The 15,148-nt window shown below is 45.0% G+C and overlaps 2 protein-coding genes across 2 annotated transcripts; one reads left to right on the plus strand and one right to left on the minus strand.

Moving 5' to 3' along the window:
• Nucleotides 1-3,641: 3,641 nt before the first annotated feature.
• LOC306695792 (protein CutA homolog) lies at nucleotides 3,642-7,160 on the plus strand. Its single transcript, XM_079159154.1, has 7 exons — nucleotides 3,642-3,772; nucleotides 5,219-5,290; nucleotides 5,385-5,533; nucleotides 5,682-5,741; nucleotides 5,847-5,892; nucleotides 6,598-6,647; nucleotides 6,750-7,160. Exons 2-7 carry the CDS (start codon nucleotides 5,222-5,224, stop codon nucleotides 6,847-6,849), a joined length of 474 nt encoding a protein of 157 aa, XP_079015280.1. The 5' UTR covers nucleotides 3,642-3,772; nucleotides 5,219-5,221; the 3' UTR covers nucleotides 6,850-7,160.
• Nucleotides 7,161-8,515: 1,355 nt separating this feature from the next.
• On the minus strand, nucleotides 8,516-10,230 carry LOC306696209 (somatostatin receptor 3; the record flags this gene model as incomplete). The annotated part of the gene is made up of 2 exons (XM_079159762.1): nucleotides 8,516-9,172; nucleotides 9,457-10,230. 2 exons carry the CDS (start codon nucleotides 10,228-10,230, stop codon nucleotides 8,516-8,518), a joined length of 1,431 nt encoding a protein of 476 aa, XP_079015888.1.
• Nucleotides 10,231-15,148: the final 4,918 nt, after the last annotated feature.

A 15,148-nucleotide genomic window follows, 5' to 3' on the forward strand; every position in this document is an offset into this window, starting at 1 on the left:
AGAACACCAGCCCACACAGATCCTTCCTCATCTGTTGTCACCTGTTTGTCATTATTCTGCGTTCGCTTATTTACAGCAGTCGTGTTTATTTAAAGTGAAAGTAGCTCCGTCAGTAAGGAGTCTGATCGTGGAGCAGATGTTAACTTCTCTTTTATTAAAACTCTGAAAATGAATCCTAACGTTTTGTCTTCAGTTTATTTAAGCTCGTCATCATGAGCCAGTGCCGCCCTCTTTGGATTATTTCATTTGTTAATGTGCAGAGTACATTCATGCTGCAGACTGTAAGACGAAGTGGCGGACTCAAGGCAAGGGCGGCAAAATGAAACAAAACGAGCATGAAGCTTCCAGCGGTGGGACAGAAAGTGTTCTCGCATGAAGCGCAGCCTGTATGGCACCGCATCTCACTTTCTCCACTGGAATGGTGCCCCAGTGTGCTCTTCATCATGTTTTACCTACTGTAGAGGTGTCCGAGAGGACTCTATCACGTTTTCTCCACTGGACCGACCTGTAGTTTACATCAGCCACCTCTGTGTTCACCGTCGCACCGGCTGGGAGTTCTACTGTCCGTGTTCATTTCAATAGTTTGTTTATTCGCTTGGGTGCGAGTTGTTTTCTCATTTCTGCCACTTTGGATTTAATCCAATAGACAAACTATTAGAATGTGCACAGACCCCGTACCTTCAACGTGACCGGCAAGCATCTCTACGTCTCCGTCCTCTCAGAGGACAGACTGGACGTCACCTCTGTGACCTCTTCACATTCTGTTGATAATAATAGTCACATTTGTGAACGTTTTGAACTTTAATGCATCATGTCAGTCCTTGTTGCGTTCCAACAAATAGACTCCTGCAGTTCTCCGCCCTGCTTCGGTGCCCTTGAGCCAAACATTGTATCCCTTTGAGCTCCAGCATCACTCATCTGTAGCCATGACTACAGTATCATTAAACAACATATGCTAATGAGTCAGGATGACTTTATCTGCTTTACCGGCACAAGAGGACGAGATGATAACGATCCCTGTGGAGAAATGCAGTCATTACAGGAGCCACTGAAGACAGGATACATATATACATATATATATATATATATATATATATATATATATATATATATATATATATATATATATATATATATATATATACATATATATATATATATATATAAGAGTCACGATTAGTTGTAATGCACTTCTATTAGACATTAGAAAAGAGTAACCTGGGTTACAGGAGTTAGTGGAAGAACCCGGATGTGACGTCATTCAGAGAAATGTTCTTCAGCTCAACACTCTGATCCTCACTGGACATCTCAGCTGCTCAGGATGTCCTTTGGTTGAGGTTCGCCTTTACCCACTTCTTCCTCTCTCTCTCTCTCTCTCTCTCTCTCTCTCTCCCTCGCTCTCTCTCTCTCTCTCTCTCTCTCTCTCTGGAAGTTAAAGGGCCAGTGGAGTCTGATTAGGATGCAGAGGAGGAAGGCTCTGCTGCAAATTGAAAACATATTGATTCTCCTCATGCTTAGAGAGAGAGAGAGAGAGAGAGAGAGAGAGAGAGGGTGAGAGAGAGAGAGAGAGAGAGAGAGAGAGAGAGAGAGAGGGTGAGAGAGAGAGAGAGAGAGAGAGAGAGAGAGAGAGAGAGAGAGAGAGAGAGTAAAGGAGGATACAATCTGGTGATGAAACAGAGAGGGCAAGACAGTTGCCCAATGCCAGCAGCAACTTGTGTGGAAGTCTGATCTCACACACACACACACACACACACACACACACACACACACTCACACACTCACACACACATATACTAAGATAACATCCCATGAGTCGAGGGCTCTCTGGTCGCTATGGTAACGGGGTCAGGGCAGCAGTGGCGTTGCACATGTGAGCGTCATGCTGTCACGTCCAGCTGTGGCGGGGAGAGGCCGGCGGGATGCCGACGAGAGAGGACAACGCGTAACACGTACAGATGTGCTGACTGCACAGTTTCCATGGGAACAAGCCCCCCCTCCCCCCTCCTTCCATCGCTCCTCGTTGCTCTCGCAGAAGCTTGACAAGCTTCCACTATACGTCTCGCTGCGTCTTTGTGTGTGTGTGTGTGTGTGTGTGTGTGTGTGTGTGTATGCATCTGTGGTGGAGCTCTCGGATCAGCTACAGCTCAATCTATCTTGTCCTGAGTGCACGAGTCACATCCTCTAAGTGTGTGTGTGTGTGTGTGTGTGTGTGTGTGTGTGTGTGCGTGTGTGTGTGTGTGTGTGCATATTAGTATGTGTGACATGCTTGTCTCATTCTTTAATCAAGGATGAGGGCGAAGACAGGAGAGTGTGAGGGAGGTGGTGGATGTTATCAAACAGAGTGGCTTTCTGTCTTGTGCGCACACACACGCACGCACGCACGCACACACACACACACACACACACACACACACACACACACACACACACACACACACACACACACACACACACACACAGGGAAAGCATCATTTGTGTCCCACCCTGTTGACAGGAAGTGATGTATTGTGTGTTGTAGCTACCAGAGCTGATCTTAAAGCTCATTCTTGTCTTCTAAAGCTGCATCGTACGGTTATCCACGGCCACTGCGTGTTTAAAAAACTCTTAGGTGTTGAAACACACACACCGCGTGCATCAGATAGCATGTGTGCACACACACACACGTATTCTGTCTCTGACTGCTATGGGGTCCATTTAAAGTCTTGCAGCGCGGTTCAGATGGAGGCTTGCTGTATTTGTGCGTGTAGTTGAAAGGTTGCGTCGGCCGGGAGTGGAACCCGTCACCTCCCGCTGGAGATGATCTCAGAGGTCTGGAGGGGCCTCTATAGGTGAACAACTGCACTGCGTATAAGTGTACCGGTGAGCAGGTCGCCTGCACTTTGTCACGCTCTTGTTTGGTTAATGATGTGAAAGTAAAAGTTACCAAAAGAATGAAGATGAAGTCAACTGGTGTTGATGCTGAGACAATTATCTCAACTAAATAACAAATAAAAGTCTCATCAGCTCGTTGATGTTTGATCTACGACTGAAACATCAACACATCTAAGAGTCTATAGGCGACGTGATGAATGTCTTTGTGGTTTATTTAAATGTACGAATCTATTTCTTTATCTTTATTAATGTACTAACATACATGGAAACCTTTGGATAAATAAAAGAATACAAAGAGGTTTCACAGTTTATTGCTGAAGGTGAATGATGGTAACAAGAAACAATCTAATTAAAGTAAATACAAAGAGGTTTTAGGGAAGCGCCATCTTTCTTTTCAATATCTTAGGAGGAAAAAAATAGTTAGAGAAAAAACATTTATTAAGATATTATAATACTAATTAGTATTGTTGTGATTGTTATTATTATTGCTTTTATTATTATCATTATTATTATTTTTCCACACCAGTTGGTGGATGTACCCTAACAGCCATATAACATCAGTGAGAAGACTAACTAATATTATTAAGAAAATATGAGCCAGTTGTTTTGTTTTTGTTTCTTATTTCTTTTCTTTATTTTTTATTTTATTTTTTCTTTGTTATACTATAAGTACTCGACACCCTGAGTCACACTCCAGACCAGATGGTGGCGGTAAATGCACCGATGCATTGTTTTCCAACCGCAGATTACCTCAAAGAAGAAGAAGAAGAAGAAGAAGAAGAAGAAGAAGAAGAAGAAGAAGAAGAAGGCTGATTTTACGACAGTTTCCCAAACACACAGCCGTCTCGCTTTACGGTAGAGGGGTGTCGCTCGCTAAGCAGAACCAGGCAGCTGTCAGAAGGTAAACTACACAAACATCCTCTGACAACAGGTCATCACGGAAACGTTATGACTTTATTATTGGTCACTTCCTGTCTCATAAACACACCGGAGCTTCTTCTACCGACAGCAGACGTCACGAGCTAGCACCCAGTAGCACACATGCTACTAGCTAAACAAACCCTGACTTTAAGTTTAGACTCTGTTTAGTCGTTTTTGTTCGTCACATTTGCATCATATTATTACATATATATATTATACTTGAGGGTAAATAGCTGCCTGAGTTCTACAGTTTGTTTATTTTATGGAATAAGTAAATGAGATAAGACATTATACTACTGTAACTACTGTACTACTGTAACTAATGTACTACTGTACTACTGTACTACTGTACTAATGTAACTACTGTACTACTGTAACTAATGTACTACTGTACTAATGTAACTACTGTAACTAATGTACTACGGTACTACTGTACTACTGTACTAATGTAACTACTGTACTAATGTAACTACTGTAGCAGAGTACTCATGAAATACTCGTGAGTACTCTGTAGGATAGAAAATACTCATTTTGGGTTCCATATTAGCAGTTGTCACATTTTAAATATGGCAGTGTGATAAGTTGTAAAATATGCACTTTTATAAGATAAATAAAATGGTAATTTCATGTTAAAATGTGTGATTTAAGAAGATCATTCACAGATAACTGAAGAGTTAATACTAACATTGTGTCTTTGTTCCGTGTTGTGTAGTAATACTTTCGTGTTGAATGTGATCTACAGCGAGATCTTTTCCTTCGTTCTCCTCCTTGTTCCGGCGTGTTGTGGATGTTAAACAGAGTGAACGCGTCGGGATGAATCCGCTGACGTGTTGAACGCTGTAACACGATGCTGTTCTCACACGTTCGGTACTTTAGAGACGAGTTCAGTAGAGATTGAGGAAAAACCATCAAATCACTCTGGTGATGATTTATCAGTAACAGCAGCAATGACTGTGGACTTATGTAACAACGTGCTGTTACTTAAGTACTGTACTCTTCCTCCTCCTCCTCTTCCTCCCCCCTCAGTACAGTTTTAATGTACTTGTACTTCACTTGAGTACTTCCATGTAATGCTTCTTTCTACTGTATGTCAGAGGTACATTGTGTACTTTTTGCTCCACTAGTACAGGAACATGTTTGTCAAAATAAAAGCTCCTAAAATACGATGCGATGTGTTACAGCAGCTACTAACGATGTCATGTGAAGTATTTGATGAAGTACAACGTTAAAAGGCTCTCGCGTGTGTTTGTTAGTGAAGAAGTCTTTCTGCACAATGAGCTCTTTTACTTTGGTAACACTTTGAGTTCAGGACTTTTACTTGTTGTGTGATGTTTAGACGACGTCATTCAGACCGTTACTGGAGTAAAGTATCCGAGTACTTCCTCCGCCGCCGTGCCCTCACCGTCTTTGTCTTTGACCGGCTCAGGTGATGCTCATCGGACCGCTCAGTGCCGAGACGCTGCAGAGTGGACCCTGGAAGGCCGTGGCTGTGGTTGTGGTGAGTGTTGGATCTTGTCGTTGATCTCCGTGGATCTGGACTCACGCGTGTCCCCTCTTGTCTGTTGGGTCTGATCCTCCGGTTCCCCCTCCAGACGGTGCTCCTGAGCGTGTTTATGTTCCCGCTGCTGAGGACGGTTGGACTCAGGACGTTCTCCATGGCTTCTGAGACGTACACGTCGGGGACTCACTCGGCCGCCTTCGTCACTTGTCCCAACGACGCGGTGGCTAAAGAGTTGGCCAGGTGAGGCAACCGGCAACCAGCAACCAGCAACCAGCAACCAGCAATCAGCAACCATCTCGCTTCTGTGTTTTAACAACACGAGAATGAAAACGGCTCTCCCCGTGTGGTCGGACGATGAAACTCTCGATCCTTGTCTTCTGTCTTTCAGGGCCATCGTGGAGAAGAAGCTCGCCGCTTGCGTGAACATCGTCCCGGCGATCACGTCTGTGTGAGTTGTGAGACGGCCGCTCGTCGGCGTGTGTGTGTGTTTCCGACATAAGTAGCGACGACTCACTTGGAGTTATTAGATGACACGTTCCTCTCGTCCCTTCAGGTATGAGTGGCAGGGGAAGATCGAGGAGGACAGCGAGGTGCTGCTGGTGAGCGTTGACCGTGTTGTGATATTTCAGCCTCTAAATCCTGTTTATTCACCGCCGTGGTGAGTTACTCACTGCTGCTACTTCATGTACTACAGTTACAGTAATAACTGTAGTACATGAAGTACTGCTACAGCTACAGTAGCTCTTAGACAGAGGTACGGCTGGTATTCTATCAACACCACCAATAATGCTTCGTTATTAACAGTAAGAAAGAAGAAAGAAGCTTCTTGAGCTTCTTCAATTATGACTGAAATGGACAAAAAACTCTGTAAAACCAGCTTTATTTAGTCACAGTTTAGATGAGTCAGCACTCTGGACGGTGATCTGGGTCGTGGCAGTACGAGTTTCATTAATCTTATGTGAAGAAGTGCTGCAGAGACAGAAATTAAAAACCTCTTTGTGCCCGGTAACGTTTCCCGGCGATGGCAGCAGCAGCAGGTTATCTTGTATTCTGGCAACAGCAAAAGTTTTATTGTGTAGAAAAGTACAAAAAGATGATTCTTTATTTTAAACGGCCCTCAGAGGTCCAAATCAATCCTCAGGACCAGACGGACTACTTTGTGTCTTGTCACTCCGTCTCATTAAATTCCTCGCTCACACTGTGTTGAACCGTGACCGACGGTAGCTCGGTTGTCTTTCAATGTATGCATGTGATGACATTATAATCAGTGAGCGTTGACATCTGTCGTCTTCTCTCTTGTCCAGATGATTAAAACAAGAAGTTCCAAGGTTCCCGCTCTGGCCGAATATGTCCGGTAGGTTCACTTATAAACCGCCTCGCTCTCACAGGAGCTGTGTGTGTTGCTCCGTTAGCCGCCGTGACTCACAGAGTATCGCTGTCTGTACGTCCTCTCCAGCTCCAACCATCCTTATGAGGTGGCCGAGGTCATCAGCCTGCCCATCGAGCAGGGCAACCCGCCCTACCTCAAGTGGATAGGAGACGTAGTCCCCGAGTAAAGGATGCATCGAGACGCTTCCCAAAATCTGTAATGTGTCCATCATGTGAGCCAGAGACATTTTGAGAAGATTCAAACTATGATACGGCTGAAAGATGTTCTGTCTTTGTTTTGCAGACATCTTTTGATTCTTGTGTTTAACATTCTTCCTCCAGCTGGTTTACCTCTAGAGGGCAGCCTCTGCCTTTTTAAAGTTCACCAGCTGCTGAATAAACTCTGCTTCAGCTTTAACTCACCACTTACATGTTTAAAGTGACGACACATCTGTTGGGTTTCTCATTCCTCTTGTGAACGAAGCATTTTTGCAATAAAAAGGAGGATTCATTTTTTAAATTGGTGTGAGGTGTTTCTTGGTGAACAACGTGCAGTAAAGTCGAGGTCTACATGTGTATGTTACATACCGTCTACATGTACGTGTTACATACTGTTACATGCACGTGTTGCATACCGTCTGCGTGCACACGTTACATACCGTCTACATGCACATTTGAGCTGTTTACAGCACATTTCTTTTGATCTAGAACGATACAGACGTACCTCACATGCTGCCTCTGAGCTCCTTCAGGATTAAAGTCTCTATCGACATAATAAACTGACAGCCGGTGGAATATCATCCGTAAACATTTATTGAGCTCACCACATTACACTTGGCTTTTGTACTTTGACAACACTGCTGATATAATACAATATATTAATGCGACCACAAAGAAAACTAAAATTGGGCAAATGGGGCTTGTGGTTTAACCTCTAATCTGAGCCTTAAATAAATAAAATATAGAATTCACAATAAACTACGAAACACACACATCTTCTATTTCAACCATCGAATCGACAAAGTAACTTTTGCATGAAGCACAGAATCCTTCACAGACACTGAACATCGATGTTCATCGTTGACAAAAGATAAAAGTTGTTTTGTTCTTTCATATTAAAGAGGATTTCATGAATAATACAAACAGGATCATCAGTTTTCTGCTGTTTCCTCACGAGCATCTTTTAGACTTGATGCAGCATCTTAAGACACCTAAAGTTCCAGTCACACAGCAAAGAGACTTTAAATCTGCTTCTTCTTGAAACACAATTCTCTCCGTAGTAAGTGAAGCAAGTTTGGTGACACAAAAGCACTAAACAGTGAAATGGGCTTTTTTTAAACAGTTTACATTCGACGGCTGTTTTGGTTAAAAGTCAACATATTCCACATTCTTTGTTTCACATTGAATCATCAGTTGTTTCCTCAACGGTGTCCTTTCCAACACAACATTAATAAATACATATATATATAAAAGAAATCTGCTCTTCGATGGAGCAGATCACGTAGCTGAAGCCCTCACTACCCAGAATGCACAGCGTTGCATCAATGGACGACCTTCTTGGTGCCTTTAAGATCAAGATGAACATATAAATATTTAAGAACTATATTCTGTACTTCACAATCCTTGCAGCCAGTGTTTCAACCCAACATGGTTAACTTCAAGTTACATTATTTCAACTTTCACACACCGTGACAAAAAACCACCGATACTGTCGGACTATTACGTGATGCAAAGGATCTGACCCCAACTTTAAGATTTGCATATTGTTAAATAATCTCTCCGTGTGATCCAGCACTGAGCCTGTAATCTGTAGCTGTGTGTAACGTTCACATTTGCTTAAAACGGCTCCTGCCCTTACAGATAGCTGATCTCCAGCACCGGCTGGTTGTCCGGCCGTTCTTCAGGTTGTGACCTGCTGTTTCTACTTTTACCGGCTTCCTCGGCAGCGTCCCGGCCGGATCCTTCCTCGTGCTCCGGCTCGGGTTTCCCTCTCTGCACACGAGTCCTTGATCCCTCTGCTGCTCCGCTGTGGTTTCCGTTCTGTGACGTTTTGCGTATTTCACTCATCCGTACGTCCCCTCCCGTCCCATTGATCTCCTCTTCTTCTTTTCCCCCGAGGTCCCTCCGTCGCACGTCGTCTTCGCTTTTTAGCGCTTGGAGCACGATGCCGCCCCACTCCTCCGTCGGCCGCTGCGTCCTGTCGTTGTTCTTCACCCGACGCGAGGCGCCGAACAGGGCCTTCCTGAAGCCCCTCTTGAAGTTGTCCGACAGGAAGCCGTACAGTATGGGGTTGGCGCAGCTGTTTGCGTACGACAGCGCGACAACGAAAAAGTAGAGCCCCCTGAAGTCGCCGGGCAGCACCACCAGGAGGTTGACGATGTTCAGAGCGTAGAACGGCAGCCAGCAGAGGACGAACACGGCCACCACCACGACCACCATCCTGGTGATCTTGCGCTCCGACTTCCTGCGCCGAGACGACGTGGCCTGAGCCCGTTTTCCAACGCTGCGCACCTTTGAGAGAAAAGACAAAGAGCGTTTTTAATGTGTAAACACACATTCACTAGTAAAGAGTCAACTCAACCAAATCAAAGAACCATTTTCTTAATTTGAGGTTACGAACCTGCGATTTCTGCGGTGAACCACAACAACTTCGAGCCACTTCTTACCAAATAAATAGTTTGTGGAAACTGTCACGTCTGTCGGTTATCTCCAGCAAGTACGACATTCTTCTTATGAACACACCTTTCAGTAGTTTAGAATAAATCTAACAGATAAATCACATTAAATGTGTTTACCTTGATGACGATCAGCAGGTAGCACAGGCAGATGACCAGCAGCGGGCAGAAGAAGCCCACGGTGCACGTGTACACGATGAAAGACGTCTTCCACACCTCCGCCGGCTCGGGCCACACGATGCTGCAGTTCCCGTCGTCCTTCAGCACGTCGGCGAACACCACCACCGGCAGCACCACCACGAAGGACCCCGCCCAAACCGTGGCACTGACGGCCTTGGCCACGCGGGGGCGTCGCCACCAGAAGGAGCGGATGGGGTGCACCACGGCCAGGTAGCGGTCCACCGACATCACGGTCAGGCAGAAGATGCTGGTGAACTGGTTGATGGCGTCCACCGTCATGACCACGCGGCACATTAAGGAGCCGAAGGGCCAAGAGAGCAGAGCGTTCTGCGCCGCCAGGAAGGGCAGGCCCAGCATGAAGAGCTCGTCCGCGATGGCCAAGTTGAGGATGTAGATGTTGGTGACCGACTCGTTCTTGGTGTAGTTGACGATGACGTGGATGACCAGCGTGTTGCCCACGAGGCCGACAACGCACACCATCCCGTAGATGAGAGGGATGAAGATCCCGGCCAGGCCAGGGAGGGACCCGGGGTCCGGTTTGGTGCCGTTCTGGCGGGTGCCGTTGAAGAGGAAAGCGCCGTCGCTCGGAGAGAAGCCGAGTAGAAGCGGTTGGGAAGGAGTGGAGAGGAGCGAGGAGTAAAGGGGAATGGAGTTGTTGCTCCAGGTAGCTGTGGGGGCCTCCCGAGGCAGCTGGGTGGCCTGGATGAGCTCCATGGAGGCTTTAAGGAATAAGAGGCAACAGAAGCTGATGAGATCCCATCAGTGACAGGTCGACGGCCCTGCAAGAGGAGGCAAAGGCTTTGACCCGAGCCGCCTCGATCTGTTTGCAGACGCAGCAACTTGCTGTTGGCCGACGACCCTCGATGTCATGAGCCTTCAGATCAGAAGTGAATAAGCACATTTACCAGAAGATGTCAAACTATTCTTTCAAACACCATAAATTAGAAAAATACTACAAAAAGGAAGAGAAACAAAAACACATTATTATTTAATTTACTATTAGAAATAAATGAGGGTATGTGCAGTCAAAATAGCGGACGGTGAAGCGTTTGAAAAGTTCGGTCCGATCTCAGACCAGCGACGCTTGTAGAATAATAAACTACCAATCAAACAGCCCTCCTTCCGTCACAACAACAACAAGCCGGCAGCGGAACAGAAACATAACGTATTTAGTTGCATTAGTGCGAGACCTGTTCATGAAGCCACCCCGGCCTCCTAATAGCTACCAGACCACACGCAGGCACACGCTCATCCCTCGCTGCCGTGCTGAATAACTGGTGGGCTGTCAGGAAGGAACTGTGTCGACCTATACAGAGAGGAAGGCTTATTACACTCGCATCATCCAGGAAATACACAACATTAGTGTTATTAAGGTGAGCAAGTAGAGAATGAATCAGTATTATCAGAGTGACGGTGCTTTTGCAAGCTAAACACAACAAGCTGTATTCCTACTTACAGGTATAATAAGTAACCTTTCTGCAATAAAATGTCTAAAAACCAACCAGACCTGTCACGGTTAGGCTGTGTGTGTGTGTGTGTGTGTGTGTGTGTGTGTGTGTGTGTGTGTGTGTCTCCTCCTGATTACATTCATTCACCTCACCTGCCCACTCTACCCAGCTGCTTTCCATCTACTCATCACTCAACATTATATCTGACCCGGTTCTGCATCCACTGGTGGCCAGATCATTGTTCAACCTCAGTGGTGTGTGTGTTCTCTCTCGGCCACTGTGTTTAATATTTATTGGGAGTTATCCGTGTGTTCCCCCTTGTTCTCACCTCCTGCCTCGTCCTGCCTGGTTTCCACCCTCGCCCTCTCGTCCTGGGACTCCCCGCTGTTCCTTGACAGTTTCCCCTCAGTATTCCCTGGTTATGTCTGCTTTTGGGTCCGTGACAAGACCGATATGTAATATACTGTATGTTGTTGAGTGGTCTACTCACATTTCCCTCACTGTGTTCAGCATGTATCAAGCCCAGAGAAGCCTGTAGTTGTAATCAAGGCTAGGGTGCGTTTCATTCGGTCACCTCTTTGTGCATGCCTCAGCGTTGTGGTTGTCTCACTGAAGCTGTCATAAAATGACACACTTTCTAGATATTGGTTGACTTTTAACACTTCAGTCATCGAACGTCTGAATCTTATCAAGAGCAACAAGCCGAGCTAACGTCAGCAGCAGCTAAAAAAACTAGAAACTCTGACTTTTAACGTGAAGTTTTTTGCAGAGGAGACCTCTGTTGTTTTTTATTTAACAACCACATTCATGGAAAATAAATTAAATGGTAAAACATTTGCTCGACTTTAGTCGTGCGGTAATAATAAAAGAGAAACCTAATTTGTAACGTATTGAATATGCGTAAGAAGAGCAACTAAATGCACACGATTAACATTGAAGACGCATCGCTCGCTGTGGAGACACGGGCTGACCTGAACCAGCTGGTCTGGAGGAGAACTAGGACCGCCTTCTTCTTTTCTAAATCATACGTGATTACAGGAACATTTCACAAAAATCCATATGTCGTCACTGAATGTCCGGCTGAGGACACACCGGAGAGTTCTCTTCATCACGCCGCACGCGCTCCTGATCTCCAGGAGACGCAGCACAACACCTGCCACTCTAATCTCCCACACACACAAAGGAGCAGACGGACGATCCGTCTTCCCAGAGGTCATCACCTCTTTTGTCCGCCGCGCTGTTTCTGGCCCCTAAAGGCCCTTCAGCATCGTCGCTGGAAGAGACGAGCGGGAGTCAAAACGAGAGCCGATTGATGAGCCGCTGCTCTTTACATTCACGTGTACAAAAGGCAACAGTGACATCCAATGAGCCCTGTGGAGCGCAGATACTGTAGCTGTCGGGGGAACTTTCTTCTAGATACTCAGTATCGGCATATTTACCAAAGCTGAAGCTGCATGAGGACAAAACCCTCTGAACCCTGAAACCCGCCGCAGGGATCGAAAAGCACGTTTTCTTTAAAAAGCGGGTACCGTCGGATTTTCATCTCTCTGACAGTCTTTGAACACATCATGAGTGATAAACTCTTCTGTCAGACAAAGCAACCGAATGGAAGATTACAATGTCATCAAAAACACTTTGTTCTACATGTCTCAGTGAAGATCTTAACCGGATGAATCATGTAAGAGATTGTGAGCAAACATCTGCTTTGGGGCAAAGAGCCAGAGTCTCGATTATTTGTGACATGAACCGTGAAACCCTGAGACCTGAAGAGTCCCTCCTCTGATCCCGAGATCTCACACAGAACACACAACGTGATGCTGCTTTTTAGTGAGTCTTGTAGAGACAGAACCCTGGGATGTGGAGACACTGAGGGTTAAAGAGTTGGTTAAACAAGGAACAGACTGAGGGGAGTTGTTGCTGGTTTACAGTTTGTACCTGAAACACAGCGGGGGACATTTCTGAGGGAACATTTTGAACTAATATCTAATCTAAAGGATTCCTCTTCAATTCAAAGGTCTTATTATTCAAAGTCTTAAGACGAGATTTCCTGCCGGACTATTTTTAGATCAACAATGGATCAAATGAGTGATGACTATGAGATGGTGAAACCAAAGCAGAGCTAAGAGAAGAGGGAATATTAGACTAAAATATATTTCTTCATTCACTGCTTTCAATGACACGTCTTCTTTCAGACGAGTGGAAAGAAAACCTGAATAAATACACATTCAGGTGTTTATTTCACTACTTTGTCTGTTTGCGTCTGTAGATTTCTCCTGAATTCACCCGGAGTTACCGTCACATAATGCCTCATTTGCATATTTCAACATAACATTTGGATTTTTTTTAAATGGCAGTTGACAGTATTTTCATGGAGTGATAAAAAGAGATAATTCCCTCTGACTGCTCCTCCCACACACACACACACAGCTGCTTCACATCTTCTCTCATCAGCCTCGTTGTACGAACGCCGCCTCATTCACACCTGCATTCTGTCAGTCGGACCAAGTTGCTTTTTGTTTCATGTCACCTGTACCTGTCAGTCACTAAAAGCCTGAGTGTTGTTTGTTATCATCTATCTATCAATCAATCAATCACCTGCACCCATAATGCACCTGTGAAACAGCTGTAACCTATTAGATCAGCTAGAAATCAAGAGCCTGAATGCTGTATTGAAGAAGACTTGAAACTAGAGATTGAGACCATAAACTCATGTTTACAATGTTTACTGAGGTAATAAATCAAGAGAGAAGTAGAGTCATTTTCTCATAGACTTCTATACAACCAGAGGAGTCGCCCCCTGGTGGACACTAGAGAGAATGCAGCTTTAACACATGAAGCTTTAACTTCAGTTTAAAGAACCGGAGTAAACGTGTAATTACCTCACAGTAGTTTGAAGCTTTGTGCAAACGGCCTGCTGATGTGGGCGAGACACAATTAAAGCAAATGTCTGGTAAATATGTAGTCAGTGAAATGGATTCATGCTGCTCGCTCTCTTCATTAGTTACCTTCACTAAAAGCATTTTAAGGCCTCTGCATTGTATCTCCTGCACCCTACCTGGTTATAACAGTTGGTTCCATTTGGAGACTTCACTGAGAGTGAATTTGCATGGAAATTATTTCATCGTTTGCATTTTAGAGAACATTTCGTGGCGGTTAAAATGCTTTTGCCCCCCTCACTGATCTGTCGTTAATGCTTTCCATTAAAACTCATCTCTCCCACTTTCCTCCACACACACCGAACACACACACCTGATGCACAAAACCATCATCTCCACACATGGCTGCACCGCTGTCCTCACACACACACACACACACACACACACACACACACACACACACACACACACACACACACACACACACACACACACACACACACACACACACACACACACATCCATCTCTATACATTTTGCTGGAGCTCCGTTTCTCACTTTTCTACTCTTCAGTCTAAACCTGAATGTTTTTCTCTTCGGTTGGTTTTTGTCTAGCTTTGGATCATTTATTGGAGAAAGATTGGCTCCAATAATCAACAAACTGTCCGTGGGCTTCGGCTACTTGTTTATTTATTTCGTGTCGTTTGAATCTTTGCTTGTGGATATCCTGAAACAAAGAGCACGGAGACACAGGTTGGAATATTTAAGGTGTGCTCCTTTGCTTTTCTGGGAGCCTCTGAAATCTCTCACTGTCACAGAAACAAGCGTCCACAAAGAGCTCGACAAGAGTTTGTTTTAAAAATATCTCCAGAAACGGATTAAATGTAAGTTCCTTCACGTTCCACCTCAGGATGACGAGTTACGACTTCTAGCTTTTCAGCGTCAGACACCAAAGACCTGCACAAACACTGACATCATCAGCCCCACTTGTGCGTTTAGTGCTAACGTTAACATGCTAACCATGCAGAACTAACGCTAGCCCGTTAGCATGTTAGCATGCTGGTGTGGGAAATATGTACATCAAAGCAGACGTGCATTAGGACGCTTTCATAAACCTGAATGAGGTTTCACAAATGTTAATTCAAAGTGAAGAAGCTCCATCACACACACACACACACACACACACACACACACACACACACACACACACACACACACACACACACACACACACACACACAGTTATTAATATATGCAAGTTCATGTTTGTCCCGTAGAAGATGCTCTTTTCAGGAAGACAGTGGACTA

This window comes from Pholis gunnellus, assembly GCF_910591455.1.
Source record: "Pholis gunnellus genome assembly, chromosome: 5".
NCBI classification, from domain to species: domain Eukaryota; kingdom Metazoa; phylum Chordata; class Actinopteri; order Perciformes; family Pholidae; genus Pholis; species Pholis gunnellus.